At 36.3% G+C, this 26506-nt stretch overlaps 1 protein-coding gene across 2 annotated transcripts in view; it reads right to left on the reverse strand.

Annotated features, from left to right (window-relative positions):
* Positions 1-26506, reverse strand: part of ADAMTS20 (ADAM metallopeptidase with thrombospondin type 1 motif 20) — a 134158-nt gene that overhangs the window by 44959 nt on the left and 62693 nt on the right. For both annotated transcript variants that reach the window (XM_031462728.2, XM_031462727.2), the window contains exons 15-28: positions 25660-25777; positions 23227-23322; positions 21126-21292; positions 20852-20981; positions 15198-15324; positions 13310-13520; positions 13004-13168; positions 12347-12511; positions 11459-11578; positions 10788-10895; positions 9816-9980; positions 9417-9707; positions 8482-8643; positions 7087-7263 (exon numbers count right to left, since the gene is read on the reverse strand). In XM_031462728.2, the coding sequence (XP_031318588.2) occupies positions 7087-7263; positions 8482-8643; positions 9417-9707; positions 9816-9980; positions 10788-10895; positions 11459-11578; positions 12347-12511; positions 13004-13168; positions 13310-13520; positions 15198-15324; positions 20852-20981; positions 21126-21292; positions 23227-23322; positions 25660-25777 (2202 nt within the window). The remainder of the gene's footprint in view (positions 1-7086; positions 7264-8481; positions 8644-9416; positions 9708-9815; positions 9981-10787; positions 10896-11458; positions 11579-12346; positions 12512-13003; positions 13169-13309; positions 13521-15197; positions 15325-20851; positions 20982-21125; positions 21293-23226; positions 23323-25659; positions 25778-26506) is intronic.

A 26506-nucleotide genomic window follows, 5' to 3' on the forward strand; every position in this document is an offset into this window, starting at 1 on the left:
TTAGTTACAACTGGTAGGATTTGTCATGTGATCTATCAAAAACTTTGCAATATTTTAACTCTCACAAATATATGACTACCATACGATATATTTGTATGCTATATGATACCAGAGTTTGGGTACCAAAGTCATAGTACAATAGGACATTGATAGAGTAGCTTCCTTAATATTTCCTACTAGATTTAGGTACATTGGTGAGTGTAAGTCCAATATGGGGGGGAGGGGAGTACAACCAGGAAGCAGATGATGGTGTTTTTGAAAAGAAACTATGAAACCCAATCTTGGACTGTGTAATTTATGAGGTCTTAGAGATGTTACAGAACCTTTAAGCCTCGTAGGAACTTATGAGTATCTAAGTCATTGTCCTTTAAAAGTATACCTTAGAGGCAAGGTGACTCAATGGAGCACCAAAAACATTTTTAATAGTCTCTGTTCATATCGTTTTTATCTAAAATAAGAAAATGAGCTTTACTCTACGGGGTTGTATGCCAGCTTGATGTATAATTCATATAATACATTAGGTATCCCCACAGGGAGGTCATCCCTGTCACTCAATTTCAGTGCACCCACCACAGTCCACACACGCCCACTTAGGAAGTTGAACGGATTGCAGGTCATAACGCCCTAATGACATGGGTGCCATGACACACTGCTGCTGCTGGTTTTTTAGTTCTAAGCCCACAGAGCTTTGCTGATTGTGTTCAAACTACCAAATGGACCCATGAAGATGAATTATTAATTTTCCTATTACAAAAGGAGGTTTATTCCAAATTTATTGATTTTCTTCTATGCTAGTGACAAAAATGTGATAGTAGACACTTACACAAATAGACTCCTGATCTCTCCTTTAAGATAAAGGAGACGTTTAAGAGTGGAGGAGAAAACAACCGCTTTGGGAAAACCCTAAGGAGAGAACATTCTGGAATGTTTGGAAGTGTTTCTAGCGTTATGGGACTTTGCTACCATAAACAATATGCCAACTATAAAAACTCTCCAATGTATATTTTTAAAACTTTGAGGCAAAAGTTTCTAATATGTATTAATTGCTTCCAAATCTTTCAAAGTTTCATTGTGTTTTAACACTACTTGTTAAAAATATAAAGATACAACTCCTTCTAGTACTTTTCAAGAATTGAATGACAAATTAGAAAATGGAAATTTGTCAGATTTCAATACAATTTTTGAATATTGGATTTAAAATCAATTACTAGTTTAAAACAGGAGCATCCAGTGATAAACTTTGCTATATAAAGGTATGTGTGTTTGCTAAGTAATTTTTTCAGCTATGGAAGCTACTGAAATCACATATTGGAACAAATCAGACTTTTGAACCACTCTAACGGTACTGAACCAAGATTTTCAAACTAATGAAACGTTCTACCACTTTTTAAAAATGAGACGACTATCATAGTTCAGTGAGCAAAAAGTTTTCTTATCTACAAAATAAAAAGTATACTTAACATTAAATATTTGTCTTATTCTTTTAAAGTCATGTTTGTACAGGTTCTTTAAATCACAGTTATGTATTAGTTTGTTTGCAATGCATATATAATAATATATAAGGGTACACGATTAAAATACTTTACTGAGAAATGTGTATATGATTAAAAAATTAGAAATTGTCTAGAATGTCAAATAGACTCTTTGTTAATGTTTTGATTCTGTTGTGATTATATAGGAACTAAAATGTGATTCTCAATCTACTGAAAGTTGACATAAAATTAAAACAAAAAATTAGAGTAAATGCACTAATATTAACAATGCCTATATATTTTATGTATACAGTCTCATATATACATATATACAGCACATAGATATTGTAGAATGCTGAGGCTGTTCTTCTAAAACATCTAAAAATCTATTTCCAGAGATTCTTAAACATTCTGAAAGACTATGCCTGGGAAAATTGAATTACCCTGGAAACATGACCGTCCATTTTTTTTAATATAGACATATAAAGAAAAATACGGCATATCACCATTTCATGTTGAGATTTTTTTTCAAGAGTTATTTTAAACTCTACATTCTAACTTCACACAGCCTAACACACTCACAAGTCTCTTCTTTTACAATCTCATCACTAGACTATCTCCTTAAATTTTTTCTTAGGTCATACATTTCAAACCTGCCAGGTCCATCTGTGTCTCCAAAATTATTTTCAAGGCATTGTATCTAGAGGAAGCTATACATCAGTCCACATTCTCCTTTTCTGGTGATATATGGAATCTATGCACACAAAAAAGAAAGATGCTGAGATTGCACAATAACTATTGGTCTAGCATACAAGCTTAGGACGCCACTCACCTCTTGCCAGGTTACAGTGGAATACATCCTACTAGTTTAGGCTTTCTAGAAGGATCTGCTGGAAGAATTATTATGTTGTCAAGTACAATCCTTATTACTAATTTTTAGATAATTATAGTCTATTGAGCCCCCAATATTATGAGTCTTCAATGTTATAAATCTCATAGTTGCTACTGAAATGAGATAGGAATCCCAGTCTGCTCAGGGTCATCTGTTTGCTCAGTACATTCATCACTAAACTGCAAGCTCCTTGTACACAGGGACTGTGCCTGATTCACCTCTGTGACTACCATGCCTAGCGCCTACGGGATGCTCATAATTTGGGGGAGATCAAGCAGTGTACCGTAGAACGATACGATGATGTAATAAATGGAAACATTATTTCAATACTTACTAATGGTTAAAGATTTCCATGATAATTTAAAATAAAAGAGATTCCAGCCTATAACTATACTTACGTGTTCCTTTTCCAAACTTGAAGAAAATTACCAATTACTACGAATGGTTTTACTGAACACTCCATTTTACAAAGAACTGACAGTTTCTTGAAACCCTTTCCCCACACATTACCTCATTGCCCCGGCTGCTGCTGGCCAGAGGAGCAGGGGAGCCAGTGACAAGTTTCTTCCCAAGTGCACTCCGCCGTGAGTGGAAGCTGGAGTTTAAGGAGCTGCCCAGCCCCTCAGCTCAGAGTCTCAATGTCCTTTCGTTACATAAAACCGTGAAATTGGCAGGCTGCAGATTTACTAGGTGTGTGCAGTTACCCTTGCTCACTTCTGAACGTGCTTCTATTTGCCACATTCCATTGTATCGTATTAGAGATTTAGAAATATATATATATATATATATATATATATATATATATATATATATTTTTTTTTTTTTTAACACAACCCTAAAGAGGGTATTATTTTAAAAAGGAACACTTTGGGGGAAAGCACTAGAATCAAGAGAGTTAAAGTATCAAGATTTCATTTAAAAAAATTTTTTTCTCATGTTTGGAGAAAAAGCAATCTTCAATGGAAAAAATATTCTCTTTACTTTTGTTGGATCATCATTAACCCCATAACACAATGGCATACACATTATTTTCTTACCAAACAGGAATTCATTTTATGTAGGGAATAAAAACATTCTAGGAAAATTAATCACTTAATGAGACTTATGAGAAAATACAGAGAAATTAAATTTATTTAAAGAGCAGTTGCTAGAATTATTTATGTTACATGTAACATCCTTTACTATATAAAAGAAAAATAAAACTTCTACTCACCTTTTAAAGGCTTTCTTGGATGAGCACATATATTTTTAACTTACTAAATAACTGTGCTTACACTGTACATTTTTAATTCATTGTTTATAATATATGAAAAAAATTAAAATTTCTAGTATTTAAAAATTGATAGCTGAATAATAAACCTTATTTTTAAACACCAATGTTAGTTTCTAACAGAATTATCAGAAAAATAGCAGTAGCTTACATACATACTCAGTAAAATTACAAAAACATATACTATTCAACAATTAAATGTTTAATATGAAAAATTAACAATTTGTTATTTAAGAAAAACCCCACCAAAAGAAAAGAGGCATTCATTACAATACATGACTGTTCAGTGACTTAAAACATTTTAGGTATTGACCGAGGAGTGAAAATACAACATACACGTGAATTATGCAAAGCAGAAGGCCACAACACATTATTAACAAACAAGGGTTAAAATACAATCATCTCACATGGACCAGTCACAAAAATGCAGTCATTAAATTAACAGACATAGGTTAAGATTTAATTTATTCCTTTTTTAATCATGCTTTTGAATTATTACAACACAAGATTTCCAACATGGAGAAAATTTAAATGTATATTTACAACTTTTTTTCCCAGTTACATTTTCATGATTTAGCACTTCATAATTTAATTCTGCTTTAAAATGGAAAGTGTTTAAGAGTTCATGTCATTCATATATGTGTATATATACATATATGTATACGCACACACATATTCTTAATTTTCTAACCTAGTAGAGAGGAGCTGCTGAAATTAAAGTCATCCATGAAAGAATATTAACCCTGATATGTTAATAAGAGGTATTCTCAAGTTTGGCTAATATATAGCAACACTGAAAGAGGTAAAATGTTACATCTGGTTTTAACAACAAAACTTCAGATCCCCTAAACCCTTTTAATATAAAAGGCTATTTTAAGGAATAAAATTCTTCATATAATAAGAAATCTAGGCACTCTAAGTAAATAAATAAAGTTTATAAAAATGCTGATATATACATCTGTCCTGATTTTTTAAAATTTTATCTTCAATTTACCAAAAAATACTACAGTTTTTTACTAGTGCAAAGACTGAATTAGCCAATGAACTCCGTTTTGGAGTAGATACATAGTAAACAATGAAGAACTGTGTACTTCTGTCTTACACTATTTTGTAATTTGTGGTTATTGTTTTCTTGGCCATTTGTTTTTGTGAGGTTAAAAAAGTTACCTATGCATAGGACTTTAATGAACATTCAGGTTTTTTACTCATGACATCATTTACATACAAAAAAATAGCATGACGCAGATATATTGGAATATACTATTAGAGACATTCCAATATGATAAACATTATGTGACATTGTACACCTTAAACTTACACAATGTTATATGACAATATATATCTTAACAAAGATAGGGAAAAAATTGTGTGAATACTAGAGTGATATGTAGGGAAGGTTGATAAACCTTAAACTATTTTAAAATATTAAACAAAGGACCAAAAATGTTTAAAACTGACTCCAAATGAATTTTTGTAATTCTGATAAGCGATAACTTTAAGTACATTTTATGTTAAATTTTAAAAAGTTATAATATTTATTAACTAGAACAGGGGTCAACAAGTTTTCCCCAGAAAGGCCCAAACAGTAAATATTTCAGGCTTTGAGGGCCATTCTCTATTGCAACTTATCAACTCTGCTTTGTTTGCAGTGCAAAGGCAGCTATAGATAATACATAAAAAGATTCATGACTGGGTTCCAACAAAATATGTTTACAAAAAGAGGCAATAGGCCAGATTTGATAGTTTGCTGAACCCTGAAATAGAAAAATCTGACGCAAAAACACTGAATTTTAGGTACTTCAATACCTAGCACAAAGCAAGAGACATAAATCAATGTTTAATGCTTTGTGAATTAATGAAATCAGGAATAAGTAGGGAAAAATAAAACCTCTGTGTTCAGAAACAAATGCCATTACAATTCAGTCTCTTACTGGTAGTTAGGCATCTGCTTTCCTAAATGGGGCAAAATTCTAAGAAGGCAATCTATGGATTAAGTCTTATTAAAAACTAGTGTTGCAAATTAAACTAGTAAAAAGAAAGAAGATGTAACAGAGATATGGTAAAGAGAAAGTGAACTTCCAATCTAAGATGACTAACAAAAAATACCCTTAAAGTGAGTTCCTACTGTATTTTATACCTCTCCAACTAGACTGTAAACGCCATAGGGGCAAGAAATCTGTCTTTATTATCTGTAGCACAGTGGCTAGTATATGGCAGATGGCCAGTGAGCATTTTGTTAAGTAAATATGTGAATGCTTTCCATGGCAAAATATGTATTTTGTTAATTCCCAAATAGTGATGGTTCTCTAACGCATCAATTCAACTTTAAGAGTCTCCTATAAAGTTAAAATGTTCTGGTGTTTTCTATCAGTCACACTGACTATAAAGATGGATTTCAATCTGGACTAGAACGTGACCTCTGCTTCAATTAGCATGAGTTGAAACAGGTCTACATTTTATTGTAAAGCTTTGACTTGGGCAAAGCAAAGCAAGTGCACACATCAGGGTTGGTCATGAAACCAGAGTTATAATCAATTACTTTCCAAATAAAGAACTGTTTAACTTCATAAATGCAATTATAAATAGCCTCAAATCAGCTTTTCACCTGGAAGAAGTACCCTTGGTTGTTTGTGATTGAAAATACCAAAAATGACTAAAATACCAGTTTCAGCATGTTTATATATTAGTTATTCTCCAAAGCCTGGGTATTTCAAAAATGCTACAGGAAATAAACTATTCATGAATATTTATTAATTTTGTCTATGGCTCTAAAAAAATAAAAAATTAAAACATCCCAAACACAGTAATTCCACACAGTGGAAGAAATGAATATTCATATAAATTACTATATAAATCATACTTTTCCATGATGTATGTAACAAACTGTAAACAATTAATTTACTTTGTATAAGTAAATTTCTCTTTTTTTAATATAATATTTTCACATTTCCAAACAAAATACTAAGTTTAACAATGATAAAAACAAGAATGTTATTTGCTTTTGAATCAGTTACTAGACATTGACAGACAAAAGCCACATACAGTTATACACTCAAACAAGACACAGCCTTAATTTGCCATTGTTACAAGCACAATGTTAACATTATATACAAATGTAAATAGTAAAACATTTCTGATTAATTTCTGGGTAAGCCAAAGATGTACTGGAGAAAAATACTTCCATAAGAATAGTGCTATGGTTCAAAATTCACTTATAAAAATATAAATACATATAAAATTATTATATATATGTATATGTTACAGTACTTAAAATGGAATGGATTCTTATTCCAAACTATCAAATTTAATAACACAAGCCAGGATGGCTAATGGTCTGCTTTAAAAAAAAATCAGAAAATGTGTGCACCACAATTTATGAGGTGAAATTAAAGTAAAAGGGACATAGTAAAACAAAACAGAACAGAAGGATAAAAATAAGAACGCTATCGTACCGATTTCCACGGTCCCCGATGCCATGACACATCATCAGGGCAAGCGTGCACGTGACACTGCGCCACGCTAGGGGGCTTGTTCAAGATTTCACAGTTTTGCTCTCGTGACATCTGGCCATTGGGAAATTGACATATCACGAATCTTGATTTTATTCCTCCTCCACATGTCTGGGTACACTAAAAATAAGAAGAAAAATCAAAACTATGTGGTGTCAAAGAAAATAATCGTATTGCTTTATTCAATGTTGAACACATAATCAGTATTGCTAGAGCTTAAAGTTTATCCTTTCTTCATAATTCTCAACATTTCTTCCTGGGTAAAAAAAAAAAAAAAATCAAAGTTTTAGTTTCATAATTTTTTAAAAAGACAAAATTTTGAGAATGAGCGCTGTAATAGGTATTAAGTACATAATGTATGGTATCCGATCGAAAGATGACCATGTGGCCACGAAAGTTGATAAGGGAGATCTAAATTTATACACATAGGAAGATGCTCAGTAGACGTTACAGGAAAACAGCAGGGGGCAAAGCAGCATGTATAATATGAGGCTATTTCTGGCACCCACATAAAATAACAGTCTGGCAGGAAATGTATCAAAATGTTAAAAAAGTTCTTATCTTTTCATAATTTTTTATATTATTTAAATTTTTGCCATGAGATTTAACTCAGAAATGAAAGTTACTTTCATTTTGGAAAGTAGTAAAAGTCCATTTAAAAAATATACTTGATCTTTATTAGCACCTGGGCAGAAGGAGATCTGTCAACAATGACTTCCAATTTCCCTATGGAGGGAAAATGTGCACTGAAAATTCATTAAGCAAAAATATTTGACTAATTAAATTAGGTGGTCTGTTTTATTCATCCAAAACCAATGTAAGTCTTTCTTCTTTCTCATCCATACATCAGTGGAATTAGTATTTATTATAACCGTTTAAAAAATTATCTTTATATTCCCAGTGCCTAAAATAATACCAGGACCTAATAATTGACAGCTGTCCATTTGGAAGATTCACCAAATGAATGGTTCAGTAGTAGGATAGGAACATGGCCTGTATATGACTAATTTGCTAGCTTTATATCAATTTGATTTTCTAAGAAATTAAAATGTAATGTACTAATTTTAGAGAGATACTAGTAGATCACAGACATACTGGCTAGCATATTGATTCTGTTAACAATCTGGAGTACATATTTCCTATAATGAATGAATGATTTATACCATGACACAGTATCAATTAAAAGAACATAGTTTTACTGACTCAAACACAAAAAATCTTTCTGTTATAGCACAATGAAGTAGGACTACCTCAGTAACAGTAACAGTAGGAAGTGCTTAACTGTCGGTCTTCAGAGGTGTGAGAACCTCCCTAAGTGTAGGCAATATTCTGACTTACTTCTCCCCAGCTTCCATAGCTCCACCGAGGACAAGGTCCGGAATCACAGTGCTTTGCCTCTGGGGGTTTGGAGGCCGCGTCGCAGTAACTGGCGCTTTGTCCATTTTCGTCCTGGCAGACCACGACTCTGCGCTGCACGCCCCCAGCACAGCTGCTGGAGCACTGGCAAGGACAGAACACAGACACACAGGCGCTGCAGGTTCCCCATCCCAGCATCACACCGCGGGAAACAAACAGAACAGACCAAGACTCTGGCTCAAATTCAAACTCCCCACGTTACAATCCCCCTCGTGGGAATCCTAAGTGCAATCGAGAAAAATCTGTCAAAAAACATTAGTTTTACTAGGGGTTTCATTAGGATGTGTTGATGAAAAGGTGACGTTTTAAAGCTTGCCGCAGGAAATTCACCCTTGTCCTAAGTGTTTGGTAAAAAGGAATTAGGTTTTTAAGGTCTCACCAGGAAGGAATAAAAAAACAAAAGATAATGTTAAATTATTGTTACATTGTTTTTTTTTTCTTTTGCATCATTAATCTCATGTAAAATGTAAACCATAATTGTACCTTTTGTAGTAATCATGATTTTACACCAGGTTACTGCAGTGCTATGTGTAATCTCTGGGTCTGAATTTTCCTTCATAAATACTTGTAGTCTTTCAACTCTTAAACGATTTTATTTTTACTATAATGGACTCTAAGATTGTTTTCAAGTGCATTCCTCTGTAATCATAATCCCACATTAGTGTATAATTCAATAAGAACTCTGGGGATTTGTAATCTGCATCAAAAATCTTGCTTAATCCTTTTAAAATTTAAACTATTGATCTTCAGAAAAATTTAGCATTAAAAGCACCTGATGCCATTACAGACATATCTGTTAAAAGGCTAGACACATAACAAAATTACAGAATTAGTATAACTCAATAAAGAGGGCTTACTGATCCCCAGGGTCCTGTTCTCCACTGGTTTCCTCTGAGTGATGGGTGGACCCCCTGATTTTGATTATCTTCTGGTTTGTGAGTTAATGGAAAATTCCTGCCTGGAAAATGGCTTGGCTGCTCAGAGGAACTCGGAAAGTGGCTGAACGTGGGCGGGCAGGCTGCCAGGTGACATTCTTGTTCTATCAAAGGGCGAACTTCAGGGTCACAGTAATTCTCATTAACTGGCTGATGATAGCTGATGCATAAAACTTGCCGAGTTGTTTTTCCATGGCCACAGGAAGCTGAACACTGATCACAAATTTAGCCAATATTTATAATGTGATACACTACATTCTGTTAAATGTCAAATATTATATTTAAATTTTCATTTCTTTTTTTTCTCATAAAAATACTTACAGGTGACCAGTTGCCCGTTTGCCATTCTCCACAAGGGCTAAAACAGGTTGATGTTTCAGCAGGTCGGGGCACATGGGCACAGTAGGATTCATCTGCTATTCCATCGTGTGCATCACGACAGCTTACATAGCGGGCTTGACTACCTCTTCCACAAGACACAGAACACTGAAAAAACGGAATAATACTGAAGTCTTATATAGCACACTCCCACAGCCCTTAGCTGCTGTTCAAATTTCTAACCATCAGGTTTCTCAAAAAACAAAACAAAACAAAAACCCTTAAGTTATAAATACTATCACCTGGCATCACTTCTGAGTCAAAGACAGGGCAGTTTGACTATCCTAATGTGTTTAGAAAATGAATTTCACAAATCAGATATTTGTGATCATAAAACAAAACACTCAACTTCTTGGAACAGTGATTAGTTATTTGCCAAAATTAAAGAAACAAAAAACATTTTATATGAGAATCTTAAGATATCACTTAAGATAATTTTGAAAGACCTAGGTAACTGAGTAGATCTGAGTTCATATTTAAAATAGTCAGAGAATACATGAAACTTAAATATATATCATTCATAAGACTAACTCAAGTATACACTTCAAATAGATTAAAGCCTTCAGTTTAGAAAAACAACATGAATATGTGGTAGTTTAAATAAAGGCTGATTAAAAGCCTAATATCACAGCTGCTTCTTATGATAACCTGTGACATAAATATTATTATCTTCATTTGGTGGATTAGAACATAGACCTAGAAAACTTAAATTTCTTGCCCAAAGACACAGAGCTCTTAAAAGGCAGAACAGGATTTAACCATTAAACTACCTAATTCTAAACCTTATGCTCTTTCCACACCATCAAAATACCTGAGAATGAACGCATACATTTGGCAAATCTGTAGCAACCACTCTGCTGATGTCTGAAAGCCTCCATAATAGAAAACCTGTACCTCTTAAAGGAATTCACTTACTGGGGTCCAAGAACCATATCGCCACTGTGCTGTCTTCCCCATGGGAACAGCTGGTAATGAAGTGGCCCCAATTTTAGGGATGATCGGGCAAGGTGTAACTGTACAGACCTGTTCAAAAGAAAAACGGATCTCATAAACCATCAATGAATTAACCACTCTGAGTCATACTAATTCCTACACTTCATTTCCTCTTCCACATAGAGAACTTATGAACAGTGGCATACTAAATCACAAATAAGCGATCTAAGGGGACCGCATGACTCTGAAGGCTAAAGTGTGGATCCCTTCTATGTGACGGTTGAAAAAGAAAACAGGAATAGTCTTTCAAAAACACCACTAAGCTGAGCCGTTCTGAACAAACACAGCATACTACTTCAAGCAGCACGACACAATTTAGAAGCTCACAAATCTATAGCAACACATAGCACCCTTCTGCAGTTCAAAGGATGGAAATGTAAGTTAAATGAGTGATCCGATGGTCGATAAAGAGTAAAAAAAATTCATCAGTAAAGCTGGCAAAAACCAAGAACAATAAACTCTCTGGTGTGCACATACATGTTAAGGCATCCAAATGCAAGTGGAAAAACTACATATGGAAATAATCTTAACCTATCAATAACCCTCCCTTATGAAAAAGTTTTGTTTCCAATCCATGGAGAGGCGTCCTTTACCTGCCTGTCGCTGGGGCGACCAGGTCCGTGGCACAGCCGGTCATCTAACACCGCACTGAGTAGCTCGTTGACACATTTGACGGCACGCATCTGATAGCCCTGTCCACACGTGGCTGTGCACTGAGAGACCACAAGCCGATCCCAAATGCCATTATTCAGAAGTTACATAAACTTCACTTTTGTAATGCGCACATACTTAAGAATGTACTTTCAGTAGATCTTTCTATTATTCCTTTACACCAGAGGCTAGACTTACAAAATAGCAAATTTAATCAACATACATAGTGGTTCAAATTTATGTGGATAGTAATAAAATACTGATGTTAAAATGGACAACTATTATTGTATCTTTAAAAAGTTACCCATGAGGGGAGGGACAGCTCAGTGGTAGAGAGTGTGTTTACCCTGCACGAGGTCCTAGGTTCAATCCTCAGGACCTCCATTTAAATAAATACATTAACTAATTTTTAAAAAGTTATCATGTGAAAATACCAAGAGAAGCCTGGTATTTTGGAGACAGAGTCAATATACTTTAGGGAAACTAAATATTTTTCAAAATCTACCTGGTGTCTGCATGTCATTTAATAAGCTAAGTAAATTTCAAAGAAGGAAGAGATACAACAGAGTTAACGAGAAGATGAGAGAAGGTTTTCCAGCCACTGCGACAAGCTGCCCGACCTCCTCCAGCAGATTCCTGGCCACCTGTCTGGCAAACCCTCCCAGCAATGCCTAGTCTAAATACAGTACAGACAAGGGTTAACATTTCAAGTCTTTTTCCAAAAAAGGCACCCAAATTTAGATGCTTCCGCTGAAGGAGTGATGATACCACAACTTCTGTGCTATTCTGTCAAGATGGCTTAAAGCAGAAACCCTTTATCATATACTCACAGAGCCCCACGGTCCTACTTGCCAGGAAGCACATGTGTGAAGCTCACATGGTCTCAGAGATTCAGGTTTGGTACTTGGATCACAGAAGCCATCACTCAAGTGATCTTCATTCAGCTGACACCACACCTGTCGCTGCTTTGTCCCTTTTCCACATGTAACAAGACACTGTAAGAATACAACTGATTGTTATTTTCAGTATTAGTCAACACAAATGCCTTACAAAATGGTACAATGATCAATTTACACATTCAAATATAGCTGAAAGACTATTCCTAAGGACATTTCTCATTCATTCTTCCAGATATTCACTGGGTAAAATCAGCCACCTCCAACTTCTGTTGCCCAGATGCCAGTGCAACATCTATTTGTTCTAGGAACAAAGGTACATAACTAACCTTAGAACAAGATACATCTCAGGCTACTCTGGATACTATGAATATGGTTACAGATTAAACACCAGTTATGTTGTTGTTAGCCAGATACTGCAACTAGTTTAAGAACAAACCATTTTTTAAATGTTTTATTACCTTGATACTAAAGTTATCTACCAAATGATAAAATAAATTGAAATATTTTTCGAATTCTATAAAGCCTTAGATTGCAAAGCTTCCCTACACAATATTATAACAAGTCTAAGCCTCGTGTGTTTAATGTTACCTCACTCCACTCACTAGTGGCCCAACTGGGACAGGAAAATTCATTGCAATTCTCCATTGTCACTCGGGGAAGTTCCTGGCATTCTCTGTCCACAAGACGGTGGCCAAAGTTATTTATACAGTAAGATTCTCGAGACCTCTCCCCTCCTCCACAACTCCTGGAACACTGATTAAAAAAAAAAAAGTGGTGACAAATGGAAACAAAATAAAAAATTTAACAAAATTATACTGTAGAGTGACAAATACTTAAACAGAAGTAAAAAAAAAAAAAAAGCAACTTTTCTTAAGTGATACTTTTTATCTGTACCTGGGACCATTCTGAATAATGCCACCTGGTTAGGACACAGTCACCATGGCAGGGTTCTCGGGTTGGAGGTTTAAGCTGGTCACTGCAGTAGTGGTCATCTACTGGAACAGTCTGTCCTTTGTGAATGGAATACTTCATGCATTGGACGTCCAATGACTTATATCCTTGACCACAATGGGATGAACATTCGCTTTTGCCAACGATGTGCCACCTATAAAAAAAAAATGATGTTAATTACACTGAGGAGGTGCGGCAATGAACACAGTTTAAAAAATGGATTCAGAGAAACTCATGCATATCATTTAGTCCTGAAAATTCTGTTACAATTGATGGACAAGCCACCAAAAACTTGATATATCATTGATTTAGAGATGAAAAATTCTTAAGGATCATAGAACCAAAACTTTCATTTTATAGATGAGACAATAAAGCCCGCAGATGTTGTGCATTTAAATGGTACTGATGCCTGACTTTTGTCAGAAATCTTTAAATTTTTTTTCCAAGTAAAATCTGGCTTACTCTCCAAATACACAAAAATGGAGCTGGTCTGGTTAAAGCTGGAGATGAGGAGCCAGGACCATACCTGGGCATTGGAGACAGCTTTGGAGGTATGTCCAAGGAACCCAAGCCTCCCCACTAAACCTCTGCAAACAGTTGGTTCAGATCAAGGCTCCTCAATTACTTAGTGGCAGATTTAAGACTATGACCAAATATGTTCGACTCATAATCAGGTAGTGTCTCCCTGAGCAATACCTCTACAGTAATTTGACTGAGGATCAGGGAATGTCTGGGAATATGACTACATCAATAAAGACAAACCCTTCAAAAGTTGGTAAATTTGGTTTTTGTAAAGCATGTCGCATTTTCTCATTAATTCACGTAATCTTTTTTTGAACATGTTTTCAGGCAAAACATTTTTTCGACAAGTGAAATCTGTTAGTTTTAGACAAATTATCCCAATTATAGTCTAGCAATCTATCAAACATGAGTGCACCAGCATAACAGAGCACAGAGTTCATGGAGTTCCTTTCCATCCCGGTAACATCTCGAGGATTTCACGGTGCTTCACTCTAGGGCCACTGGTACTGCCAGTCCTATCGTGAGGCTTTCACTATACGTCTTCAAACAACATCTTAAATAAACAAAAATTCTCATCCTTGCTGAGTGAAAGAGGTTCTGGACACTCCTGGATGTTAACTGTCACTCGTTAGACAGAGTTAATTGCTCTTAGCTTCTTTCTAAGATCAATCACATAAAAACCAAATGACAAGGATTTTAGAAGAACACATTTGCCTGCCATGATCTAGGATCATGGTCCTTAACATTTAATGGTCCAAATATTGATAAGCTAGAGAAATCAATCTATTGATTCTCTAATCCTCAATCCTTAAAAGTTTATTGGGGGAAAGGGGTAGAGCTCAGTGGTAGAGCACATGCTTAGCATGCATGAGGCCCTGGGTTCAATCCTTGTACCTCCACTAAAAAGAAAACAAAAAATAAATTTAAAAAAATGAAAGTTTATCAGGTCATGAGTTCCAAGGGAAGTATAGAATCGTGCTATAAAATTTATTATTTCAGATCTTCAAACCATGGGTTTTCATATTTGAGTTTTCCTGTATTTATTTTATAGACAAATTTGCTTCCATTTCTTACACAAAATATTGAAGACCATATACTGGTATTCAGCAAATACTATGAATAAAAATTCAAACCAACTGCCGAGTTTCACAAAAAAGTTAGTGAGTCTAAAGTTTTTTAAGGGAAGGGACAAAGGATAGGCATTAATTCCACATCTACACTGTGCCAGGCACTGAACTAGATGCCTGCAGCTTATCCTACTTATTGATTTTAATCTGGTTTCATTATACATTAGTTCTCTCTGACTTACCTTAATTCACAGTCCATATTGCACCTTTCAGTCACCAACAATGGAAGAGGTAAGTGGTCACATCTTTGATCAGACACTACCGTATGATCACTCTTACGTATGCAGGTAATTTTTCTTCTATGAAGACCTTGGCCAAAGCCAAATGAAAATTAAAAATAAAAGGAGAATTCACATAAGTAGATGTCACATAATTATTTAATTCTGCTAGTAGCCTAAAGGATTCAGCTACAAAAGCAAAAAATTCCAACATAGCACACGAACAGGCTGGCATATTGATCTAGTCAAGAATGATTTTCTATGATAAGCAGTCTGAGTCCTGAAAGATTGAGTTAACTTAGCAAGGAGACATAAGGAAGGCAGGACAGGTATGGAGAAGAAAGAAATTCATTACAGCTGGATGGAAGGGGGGTGTTAGTGGAGAACTGAGTGGCCAGGGTTGGGAGCTGATCATGCATGATTCACTAGACTATTGTTCCCCATTATTTGCTTCCCTTTCCCCAAATTACAAGACTGCACTTGCTACAATGTTGCTCTAACTTCCTGCAGGAGGAGGAGACTTTCTTACCCACTGACATCAGGCTTATGCCAACGACCTGTAAGGGGATGTGACCTATTCCAGCTCCAAGCAGATGCTCTAATAAAAGCCACTATATGCTTCTGCGAAAATCTCTTTCCCTTTTCCCTCTGTCGCTAAAACAGCCTTTCCCAGATGGGGCTGATCTTTCAGCCTGCAATCATGAACAAAAAAGGCGGCACAGACAGACAATAAAAAGATCAGTGGTGGTCACAGGTTAGAGCCGGGGTAGAGAGAGGGATTTTTAGGGCAGTGAAAGTGTTCTGTATGATACTGTAATCGTGCATAAGTGTCATTACAAGTGTCCACTTGTCAAAACTCAGAATGTACAACACAGAAAGTGAACACTAACGTAAAGTATGGACTTTAGTTAATCATAATGCATCAACTGTAATAAATGTGCCACACTAATGCAAGACATTAATAATGGGGAAACAGGAGGGGGCAGTGGAAGATGGGACATTATAGGAATTTTTCTGTACTTTCTGTTCAACTTTTCTAAAACCACTCTTAAAAATAAGTATTAATTTTTTAAAGTATATATTTAATGTTGCCTTACTACACACAATATAAAATAAATGAAATGGAGCAAAGTTTTAAAATTTTCCAAAATATTTTAAATCATCACATTCTGAGATCATCAGCTATTAAAACATGTATATGTAAACACATATAAATTAAATATGCTATTTATCAGTGTAGAATCATTGTGGCAGATTATTGTGTAGATATTGTGCTGAGAATATAATAAAATTGTGATCTATTTGTGGGTTGAGGATTGGAAATATCAATAGCTTACTTTTTTAAGTATCAGAATGAGTTGCAAATGGGTGGATTATATCAAGAAACTTGGATTCATGAAACCATAACTAATCTAACTCTGAGGGAAAATGTATTTTAGATATCTTTTTTTTTTTGAGCTGTCAAAAATATTCCTGCTCTTTTGGCGGGGAGTGGGTAAACAAAGTATATTGTAGGAAGATCAACTCATTGAGAGATAAAACCATTTTAAAATTTACATATATGTACTGTTCATTGTTTCAAAAAACAGTTTAGAGCTTTAGCTTTTTAAACTTACATAGTTATCAAAGGAATAAAGCCAACCACAAAATCAGAATCAACAGAATGCAGTAAATCAATCATAAAGGACAGTCAAATGTGCTTACACATATTCAAGAAGTCAATCATCTAAGTTATAAATAATAAGTAGTTCGTTTGTGTCCTTTTCTTTTTGGATTTTACATATAAGCAATTTATTAATTTGTTTTTTGAAAATGACATGGACATGGATCCCAAGCTGGGGAAGAGTCACAGCCAAAAGCAGCCAACATACAGCATGAGAGAGAAATAAATCTTTGTTGTTCTGGGTCATTGAGATTTGCTGGCTGTCCGTCTGCAGCATAACCACGGTGCAAGCAAACTAAGAGGAGCGGTTATAAGGGGCCAGACTGAACTTCACATTTTCTGCAACAAGGAGACAGGAAGGAGTTTAAGCAGTCAGCGACACAACCACATTTCTGTTTTATCAAAGCTGAACTGAACACTTTCAGTCAGCCAAACATGAACATGCCTGTTTATCTCTGCCCCTTCCCAAACACCATCTGAAATAACTAGAAGGAATTCTGAAGAGGCAACAACCTGAAAGAACAAAAAAGACTAAAGAAGGAAACACAGCAGGCAAGAAAAGGAAATTCTGAATACGAAACGAAGATGGAAGTAACTATTTAACAAAGCCAAGGGAGCTGAAACTTAAGCCCACGGAGGAAGAAAGTGCGTAAGAAGCAAACCATTCATGCCTCAGAATCCAAGCAGAGCCCAGGGATCAAAATCACCAGGCTCCTCTGAAGGGGTGAACGAGTGAAGGGTAGGCCTGGCAGGATGGAGAGTGATCAGGAAGTATTTACGAAGAACGGTTAGCCTGCTACCTTCTGGTCAAGAGCAGCACCGTCCAATAAAAACAGAACATGAGCCACATATGTAGGTTTACATTGTCTAGTAGTAACATTAAAAAGTAAAAAGATACACATGCCCAAAATATCCAAATAGGATCACCTCCACATGATACCAGTATAAACATCACTGGTGATACAGTTCACCTTCCTTTTTCATACCACGTCTTCAGAATTCATTCTGCATTTCACGGTTAACACCACATTTCAGTGGGCTAGCCACATGTGCCTAGTGGCTACCATACTGGACGGCACAGTTCTAGAGAAGGTGAACTTGAGGGCACAGACATGGCTGAGGGAAGTTGGGGAGCACAGTACTGAAAAAGGGGGATTAAGTAAAAAAACGCCATAATGAAAGCGGAGATCCAGGCCCGCTAGGCTCTCCCTCCATTTCCCTCTGGCCCCAAGCCAACTTTTATGGATCCCCAAGCGCCTTGCTGACCAGAAGAAGATGGGAGGATTCCCTTCTTGGAAAGCTCTTCAGCCCAAGAAAAAAGATCCCACGACAATGACATATGGGGCTTCTCCCCCAGTGACACAGGAAAGGGCGACTTAGTGATCCAACTATTTTATAATGAAGCTTGACTTGTCTCACCCACACAGGACCTTCAATTATCATCGCAGCCTGAAATATGAACACAGACCAAAGGATCAGCAGGCATCTTAGGAAAGCCACCAACACAAAAGAGACCGAAATAAGCAGAGGCAAAATGGCACTAAGATGAAACAGACATGTCGGGGAGCAGCAGAAGCTTACAAACGACAGTACTCTCAAGGACATAGGTATTGCATCCACGAAACAAAAGCAAGCTGGTATGAGAAGAAACATTAAGAAAACAACATACATTGGGAGAAGAAATTGGAAAGTAAGTGATGAGTTCAGGAGGTTGGACATCCAGACAATACAAATTTTACCAAGATAGAAGAGAAAATTTAGTGTCAAGAAATTATCCAAGAAATCACACATAAGACTCCTTAAGTCAAGGAGTCTATGTTTCCAAATTGGAATGGCATCCTAATTATCTAGGAAAAAAGACGAAAGACAGAACCACGCCGATGCTCGCTGTTCTGCTTTTTTTCCGCACCATAAGAACTGAGAGAGGACCTACGACATGCCCACACCAGGAAGTGTCACAATCAAGCACAGGAAATCGGAAAACATGCCAGAAAAACAGATTTTCAGCATTCTAAAGGAAAACAATCTAGCTCAGAATTTTACACGAGACAAGCTATCGGTCAAATGTGAGAATAGAATTAATGCCACTTTCAGATTGGAAAGGTCTCAAAAAACTGCCTCTCTTGCTCAAGAAAGTACAGATATGCTCCCCCTACCCCTAGCCCCATGGAGGAAATACAAAGAGGAACTCATGGGATTCAGTACACAGGGACTCCAACTCAGAAGAAAGCCAGAGAGAATTCACAGGATGGGAAAGGAGGGTGAGTGCGTCATGACAGCCGTGCCACAGGCCTGAAAAGCAACACAGCCAAATTCGAGCAAGAGAGAAGAGGGTCATGGTAGCAAGAGATGAGAAGACGTGAAGGGAAACTGAAACTGACAGATTGGATAATGTGCTTCAAAAGAGTAAGATGAAATCCAGAGTGCTCACAAAGAGTCTGGGGACTGATCATTTCCAGCGCACAGCAAAACGAGTAAATAAAACTCAGGAAGCTTCACTTTAGAGAAACCAAAAAGTTACACCAAAAAGGGACTGTAATCACAGCATACTTTGTGGCAACTGAATTAATAGCTCCTCTCCCCACTGTACATAGTTGTTTAAGAGACTTGTCCTGGTTCGGACTCCCAGACTATCTCCATGCGCCTAAAAGGTGTCCAACCTTTCATTTAGGATCTTACTCTTTACTTGGTGTGTTCCCCACATTCTACAATGTTCCTTCATTCACCTGTGACTTGGAATTTGTCCTTCGCTTTCCCACATCCTCTGCCACAGACCAGGTCACCAAGCTATGCTGGAATACTGGTCCCAGTTCCCAAAGCCTCAGCTCTCTTCCAGGAAGCCTATCCAGGGTCTTGTCCCCTGTCAGCCTGGCATCATCTACTTCAGTCTCCCTCCCCTGAGACATTGCTCAACAAGAATGCCTGTTTCCACGCCATCATCCAGGCGCCACTGTCCCAACACCACAGGACCAAGCCTGTGCCTTTTCCTGAATGGGGTACCTTGGTTCCTTTGGCACCTTGAGGTCAGTTGGTTACAATGTCCCCATCACCTGTGGTCGCTGCCCCCGGTCTTCCATCTTCTCTCAGCTCATTTCCAGACCGTCCTCTGACGCACTGCTCCCCTCATTCCCAAACCTTGGCTCTAGTCCCCAGGGGAACTACTTTTCTGTTCTCCTCAAACTTCTTTACGTTTTCACACTTAACTTCTGTAAACTGCTCCCTCCGTCTTTCCCGGGGTCTTCTCCTTGCCTACCTGCAGCGCTGCATTTACCATTTAAAATTCAGGTAATCTACTTGTGCCTCTGTTTCCTCCGCCGGGCTTTAAAAACTGAACGCAAAATCAGGGTCCTAATAACCCAAAACAGAAGAGTCCTTCAATGAATATTTACTGATTTGAACAAATGCAGGAGGATCACACAATTAGGTATCCGTAATTACAGACCGCCCAAAGACACCAGCCCTTCATTTGCTTTCTCTGCTGTAAACTTCACTGCTTTTACATTTCCTCCTGTGCTGCTTTCTGTTATTCATCCATCAGGACAAACACATGTCCTTGTGGTCAGGGAAGGGAAATAGAAGAAGGAAAGGATGCTGGTGCCCCAACTCAAAAACAGGGAGACGGGTGGCTGGAGGGGAATGGACAAGTGGGTGGGGATTTCACTGGGTAGCAGAATCCCAGTTAGGGGGACGTCTAACTTCTGTGACTCTGAGAAAGAGGATGAGAACGAAAAGGGATGGAGAAAGGATGGAGAATGTTGAGAATGATAGAGATAAAGGAGGCCGTTAAGTCTACAAAGCAAAGAATGAAAAAGCAGGAAGAGAAAAAAGATAGGAAACCTTTGTATGTCTGTGAGGTGTATGTGCGTGGATTCCACAGGCAGGCAGACTCAGCAGCGCCCCAGATTATACCCGCATGCGCAGCTAAACTTCTGTCTTTTATTGAATACCAGGGTACCTTGACACATTTTTGTACAGTCTTGCCATGGTCCATATGGGTCCCATGTGAACAGATCGCTCTTCTCTTCCATGGGGATGTTGAAGGAATAACGCACATCGGGGTTGTACAGATTACCCACACACAAAACCTCAATAAAAACACAAAGGAGCAAATAATTAAATCGTAAAAGATATATTCTTAAAAGATCATTTTTAATAAACACAAAGCACTTAAGCATCCCAGTTAACTAATCTGATTGAGACTGTCTCATTAACAACTACTGAGAATTTACCTGCAAAACAAGTTCTTCTTCCAGCCGATCAGTACTATTAATTCTTTCAATTGAGTTGTTTGAACCACTGTATTCAAAAATAGCTCCTTGCACGTTGATTTCTTTTTTGGACATACTTACAACAAAATTGCCATTCAAAAGGAAATTCCCTTGAGTGTCCGACAAGGCTGTAAAAGGACAGAGCTCATGAAATAGCAAAACCAGTCAACACGACAGAAATATTTTTAACTTTTACCATCAAACACCTTTTCTGAAATTAGAGAATGGAAATATAAATTCATATTGAGGAAATAAACTTTATTTTACTGTCGAGGGCTATCTAATCCAGAAGCAGGGAACCTTCAGCACACTGGCCAAAGCCACGAAAATGAATTCACGCTATAATTTGTTCTTTCCGAGGTGGTCATCTTCCACCAGGCATGCAGCCTCCAGGAGGGACATACGGGAAGTGGGGAAACAGAAAGAGGTCATGGGCCAGCAGACAGATCAGCTAAATCAATCCTGGTCATCAGTGGGGAAGAAGGAAAGGGCAGTCAGACTGCTGCAGCATTAAAAGATGCACGAAGCTCCAACAGCTGAGGGTCAGTGTTCTAAAAGGCCATGCATCTCCCATCTTCTCTCTGCAAATGCCTGGATCTTTCTCAAAGCGAGGCAGTCTATCACCCTTCATGCCTACGGAGTGACTGCTCTCCAGCATGCTCCCTCTGCCTCTGTGATCTTGCACCTTCTAGTTCTTTCTCTTTCCCATTGACAGGTGTTAACAGAATCCTGTCAAATAGGCATACGTGTAGATATTTATCTATATACTACATATTTACAGTGTAGATATTTATCTACGTTTACATATGTATATAATAGAGTATGTAATAGAGTGTGTATTCACAACTTTTAAACTTAGGCAGAACTTGTTGTCCCTAGGAGAATGAGAACATCTCCCTAGGGGGAGCCTAAGGGAGACAGACTAAATTATCTCCAGTACAGTGGCATATATCTGTGTATATGCATTGAGGTAATATTTTAGCAAAAGAAAAAAGAATTGCCACTAAATGTAAAAGGTTAATCAAAACATTTACATCTGACTTTCTCTAGGAAACGTTTTGCATTTTTTCACAGAGATGAAATTGGCATAATATAAAATTAGCCACTTCAAAGCGAACAACTCGATGGCATAGTGCGTTCACGAACATTGCGCAACCACCACCTCTACCTCATTCTAAAACGTTTTTATCACCAAAAGGAAAATCTGTATCCATTACACAGCTGTTCTCTTTGCAAATTGACTCTATAATTTCAAATACAATTACTGATAGATTTGTTCATTATGGACTCAGATTCCCAGTGACAAGCATTGATTATTTGAGCCAATATTTCACATTTCATTAATGTGAAGCAGGTACTTTCTCATTTTCAGCTCTACATCACCACCTACTCCAGTTTGGTGAAATACAGAGAAGTCAACATTAAGATATTTATCAGACAGAAGGGAAAGGTTTGTAAAGCCATCTTTTCCTTTTCGGGTCTAAATGAAATTCTTTAAGCCTAAAAGCTAATTTTGCCAAGTAAATAACAACTGAAATGTATACTCTAGAAATAGCAAAAGGACAATATACTATGACTATATTCATTCACATCTAAAAATGAAACCATAGTTCTCCTTCTGCCTTGCCATATAACACTACAGCTTAAAAAAATTGTATTTAAAGACTTTTACTACATGGTAAAAACATCTAAGAAAATTCTTTAAGACAGTTAACCCCAAAGATCTAGAATTCATTTTAGATAAAGATAAAAGAGTATTTTATTCTAAATACACATACGACTTTAATTGAATATAAGCTTTGGTTATCTAGAACACCCTCATGGGGGAAAATGTTAAATTTACTTTTCAGAATTTAGTTCAATATTTTTCAAATAGGTTATAGATATCCAAGAAGGAAAGACATATAGGGGAGTCAGATGACTTAAGCTCCTTATGAACTGAAATTGCATGTTTGTTTCAGGGCTCTCCTTGCCTGCTTTCCAAGAATTTACAACCACCACAGACCGCCATGAACTTGTACACAAACCACAGGCTGGCTGCTGTTTAACTGAAAATGTTTACCAAGGTAATTGTCATCTTCTGGTTTTCCAGAATAGCTGTGCTGAAGAATATCAATGTTTGTTGCTCCTGGGGGAATCTTTACAACGACATTATAACCTGCAATATAATTTTATACATGTTAACTGTCACAAAAAGCAGATGGCCCAGAGGCTAGTGGTGCTGAATGAAAAATGTGAATAGCATAGCCAGACTTAATTGCATCTTCTCTTTGAAAGACAATACAGTGCTTATTCTTTTTGAATCCATACCTTATACAAATTACCAGGGGTTAAGGAAAAAGGGTTGTTGTCTAGAAATATACAGAGTTTGGGATTCTTAAAGTGAATTTCCTAATTTTTCTTACTTCTAAAATTTTGAATATAGAATAAGAATGAAGTTAGTATTTTAGCTAATGAAATATTTAATACACATACTCATTTTTAAATTTGACCAATACTTTTACACTTTATATTTCTTAAATGGGAAAAAATACAGGACTCCAAATGCTATTCACAAATCCAGGAGATATAAAAATAGTCAGTCACTGCTATATGTGTACACAGACTCAGTGAATAGTAAAATAATACAAGGTAAAGAGAAACATTCTTCTTAAGCTTTTAGGTTCTAGTGTAAGCAGGAATTCCTATTTGCACCCCAAAATTTTTACATTATTTTTTAAGGTCTACTAACAAATGCCAAGAGAAAAGTAAAAAGTTTATGAGAGAAATGAAAATATTTCTGTTTTATGAGACCAAATTCAACAACACTGGCAATGCTTAAAAGGTGAGGAAATACTGTATCAAATACATATTAAATAAGAAAGAACATTTTTTTGGCACTAAAACCACTCACGTTACATAATTCTCCAAATACTCTCAGGTTTTAAGTCAACAATTAATTTTGCTCTAGTGATACTATTCTAAGTTTTTCCTGTTCCTTATTAGGGTTTTCCTCTTTATTCAATACATAAACAAAAGGGGCTGAAATTTTCTCATAAACTAATTTTAATAAATATGGAGTGAACTTGAGAAGAGGAAGTTTTAAAAGAGCTTGAGTTTGCAACCCTGATATGAGATTACCTTGCGTGTTTTCTGAGCATCCTTATTTATTTATATCTCTTTAAGACATCACATTCAATATAAGGGGATAAATGGTCTGATGATTCGGTATACCCTCTATGCATATTGGCTGTAGGTTATAAGCCTACAACAATAATTTTGATTCATGATTTTTTTCACTCTAAAATATTCCTACTACGTCCCCTATTTATGTCTTTGCTATTTTTTAAGAAAGCATTCCTAGACTTTGCAAAGGTGACAGGATGAAAGCTACCACCAGGGGGCAATAGTGTGACAAATGCTATTTTTTTCCATTTGCAAACTGGTTAATTTATAGTACAATTTGGAAAAGTTAAATATATGATCCTAATTTGGTGCATGTGGTTTTATACAGAGATAAAATTTTTTGTGTGAATACAGACCAGACTTTGACAAATGTGTGCCATTGGTTAGAAAAGAGGGTTAAATCTATATGGCTCTTATAAAACAATGAGTCATAAAAACCAGGAAAATAATGTTAAATTATCTAGTAATCAAGATTCATAAGCATGACCAGAGCATGATCTATACTTTTATATAGCATTATCTATACTTTTATATAGATAAAAATATAAATTGTGTTTTCAATTCTACTGCTTTAATTGAAACAACTCTTGTTAACAACTATGTTCAGAAACATATGAATACGGTTTAATGCTGAACAATAAAATTGTAAAACATACAGTTTTATTTTGCAAAGAAAGTTTTAAAGGGCTGCTTTTATTGCCATAAAAAGAAAAAATGTTTTCTCAGATAATTTAATAGAAAATAGCTGATATAATATATTCTCATAATAATTTTGAAGGAAAATGAAAATATGGCCAAATAGCAATTATATCTGTAATTCAGATACTTCCTGGAAGATCAAATGTAACGCTCATTCCAAATCAACATTGATAATGGTTTTATCCTTCACCGTCAATCGGCTTCAGTATGTTATCCGTAAGAAACACAACCAGATAGACCAGGTCACACCAAAAAAAAAAATGTGGTTCAAATGATTAAAAATAACTGAAAGCAAATTTCCTGGAAAAATAATAAATATATACAACACGGATTACAAGAATAGCAGTAAAAACACTTCATTAACTGGGGGGACTCTTCATACATCATTGTCAAATTGTACTAGATTTACTCTAACAAATGAACCTAGTAAGTTTTTAAGAATCAGATTAGTCTTGAGCAGGTAAATTCATTAATTCAGTGATCATCTGGTATAAGATTTGATTAACAATAATTTTGAACTAAGGGTAGGGACTAGACAAAACAATAATAACCCATTATTATTATTCCTCTATCATATGCTCCACTATTATATCAAATAAAAGAGAAAACTGGAGACAAATACACAGCTTACCATAATGAGCACTGTTGAAGACACCTGCCATTGTCCTGCAGGAGGAGTTGTCCCCACCACACACTCCACATTTGTCTCTCCTGGCCTTGGAGTTTAACACGTGATCACAGCCCGCTTGCTTCAAAACACAATAGTAACAATCAGTAGTATAAAAATGACCGCTGAAAAGCATGGTGCTTTACAAAGTTCTTTTCAAAAGCATCCTTTCAACTGATAGGAGATTAGATACAACAGGATTTTTTCAGAACATCCACCGATCTTGCTGTATGTCAGTATCTTCACACATCTCTTCACGTAGTTGAAAAAGCAGTGTTTTCTAAAGGGTCATCTACATACTTCCTGTATCAAAATCACGTGGAGTGGGATTTAAAAAGGAAGAGTCCAAGATTTTCTGAATTAAAATCCTTGGAGGTGAAACCTAGGAATCCACGTTGTAACAAACACTGACGGTGATTCCTAGGTCCATCATCTGAAAATCACGCTTTATAAAGACAAATCATTCGAAAGGGACTAAAAAGTAACACATCACAGTAACTCCAAAAAGATGTCTTTCGTGATTCACTTTTTAAACTCATAACCTTAGAAATCTGAGAATAAACTGAACACATATGGAAGACATCGTTTACTCCTTTAAAATGACTATTCGGCATAATGATCAGTGTTTACGAAAAGAATGAGTACATAAGTCAAGGTGAAAATACACGGTTTGTTCTGGGTCAGGACGAGAACAGCTCCTCTCCATGCACAGGGTCTCCTGCAGACGCTGCAGCCGTGTTTAGCTCTCTGCAGCGCTCCTCTAGACTTCGTGATCGGGAAAGTCAGAAAAATTCATAGGCCTCATGAACTT

This window comes from Camelus dromedarius, chromosome 11 (assembly GCF_036321535.1).
Source record: "Camelus dromedarius isolate mCamDro1 chromosome 11, mCamDro1.pat, whole genome shotgun sequence".
Taxonomy (NCBI): domain Eukaryota; kingdom Metazoa; phylum Chordata; class Mammalia; order Artiodactyla; family Camelidae; genus Camelus; species Camelus dromedarius.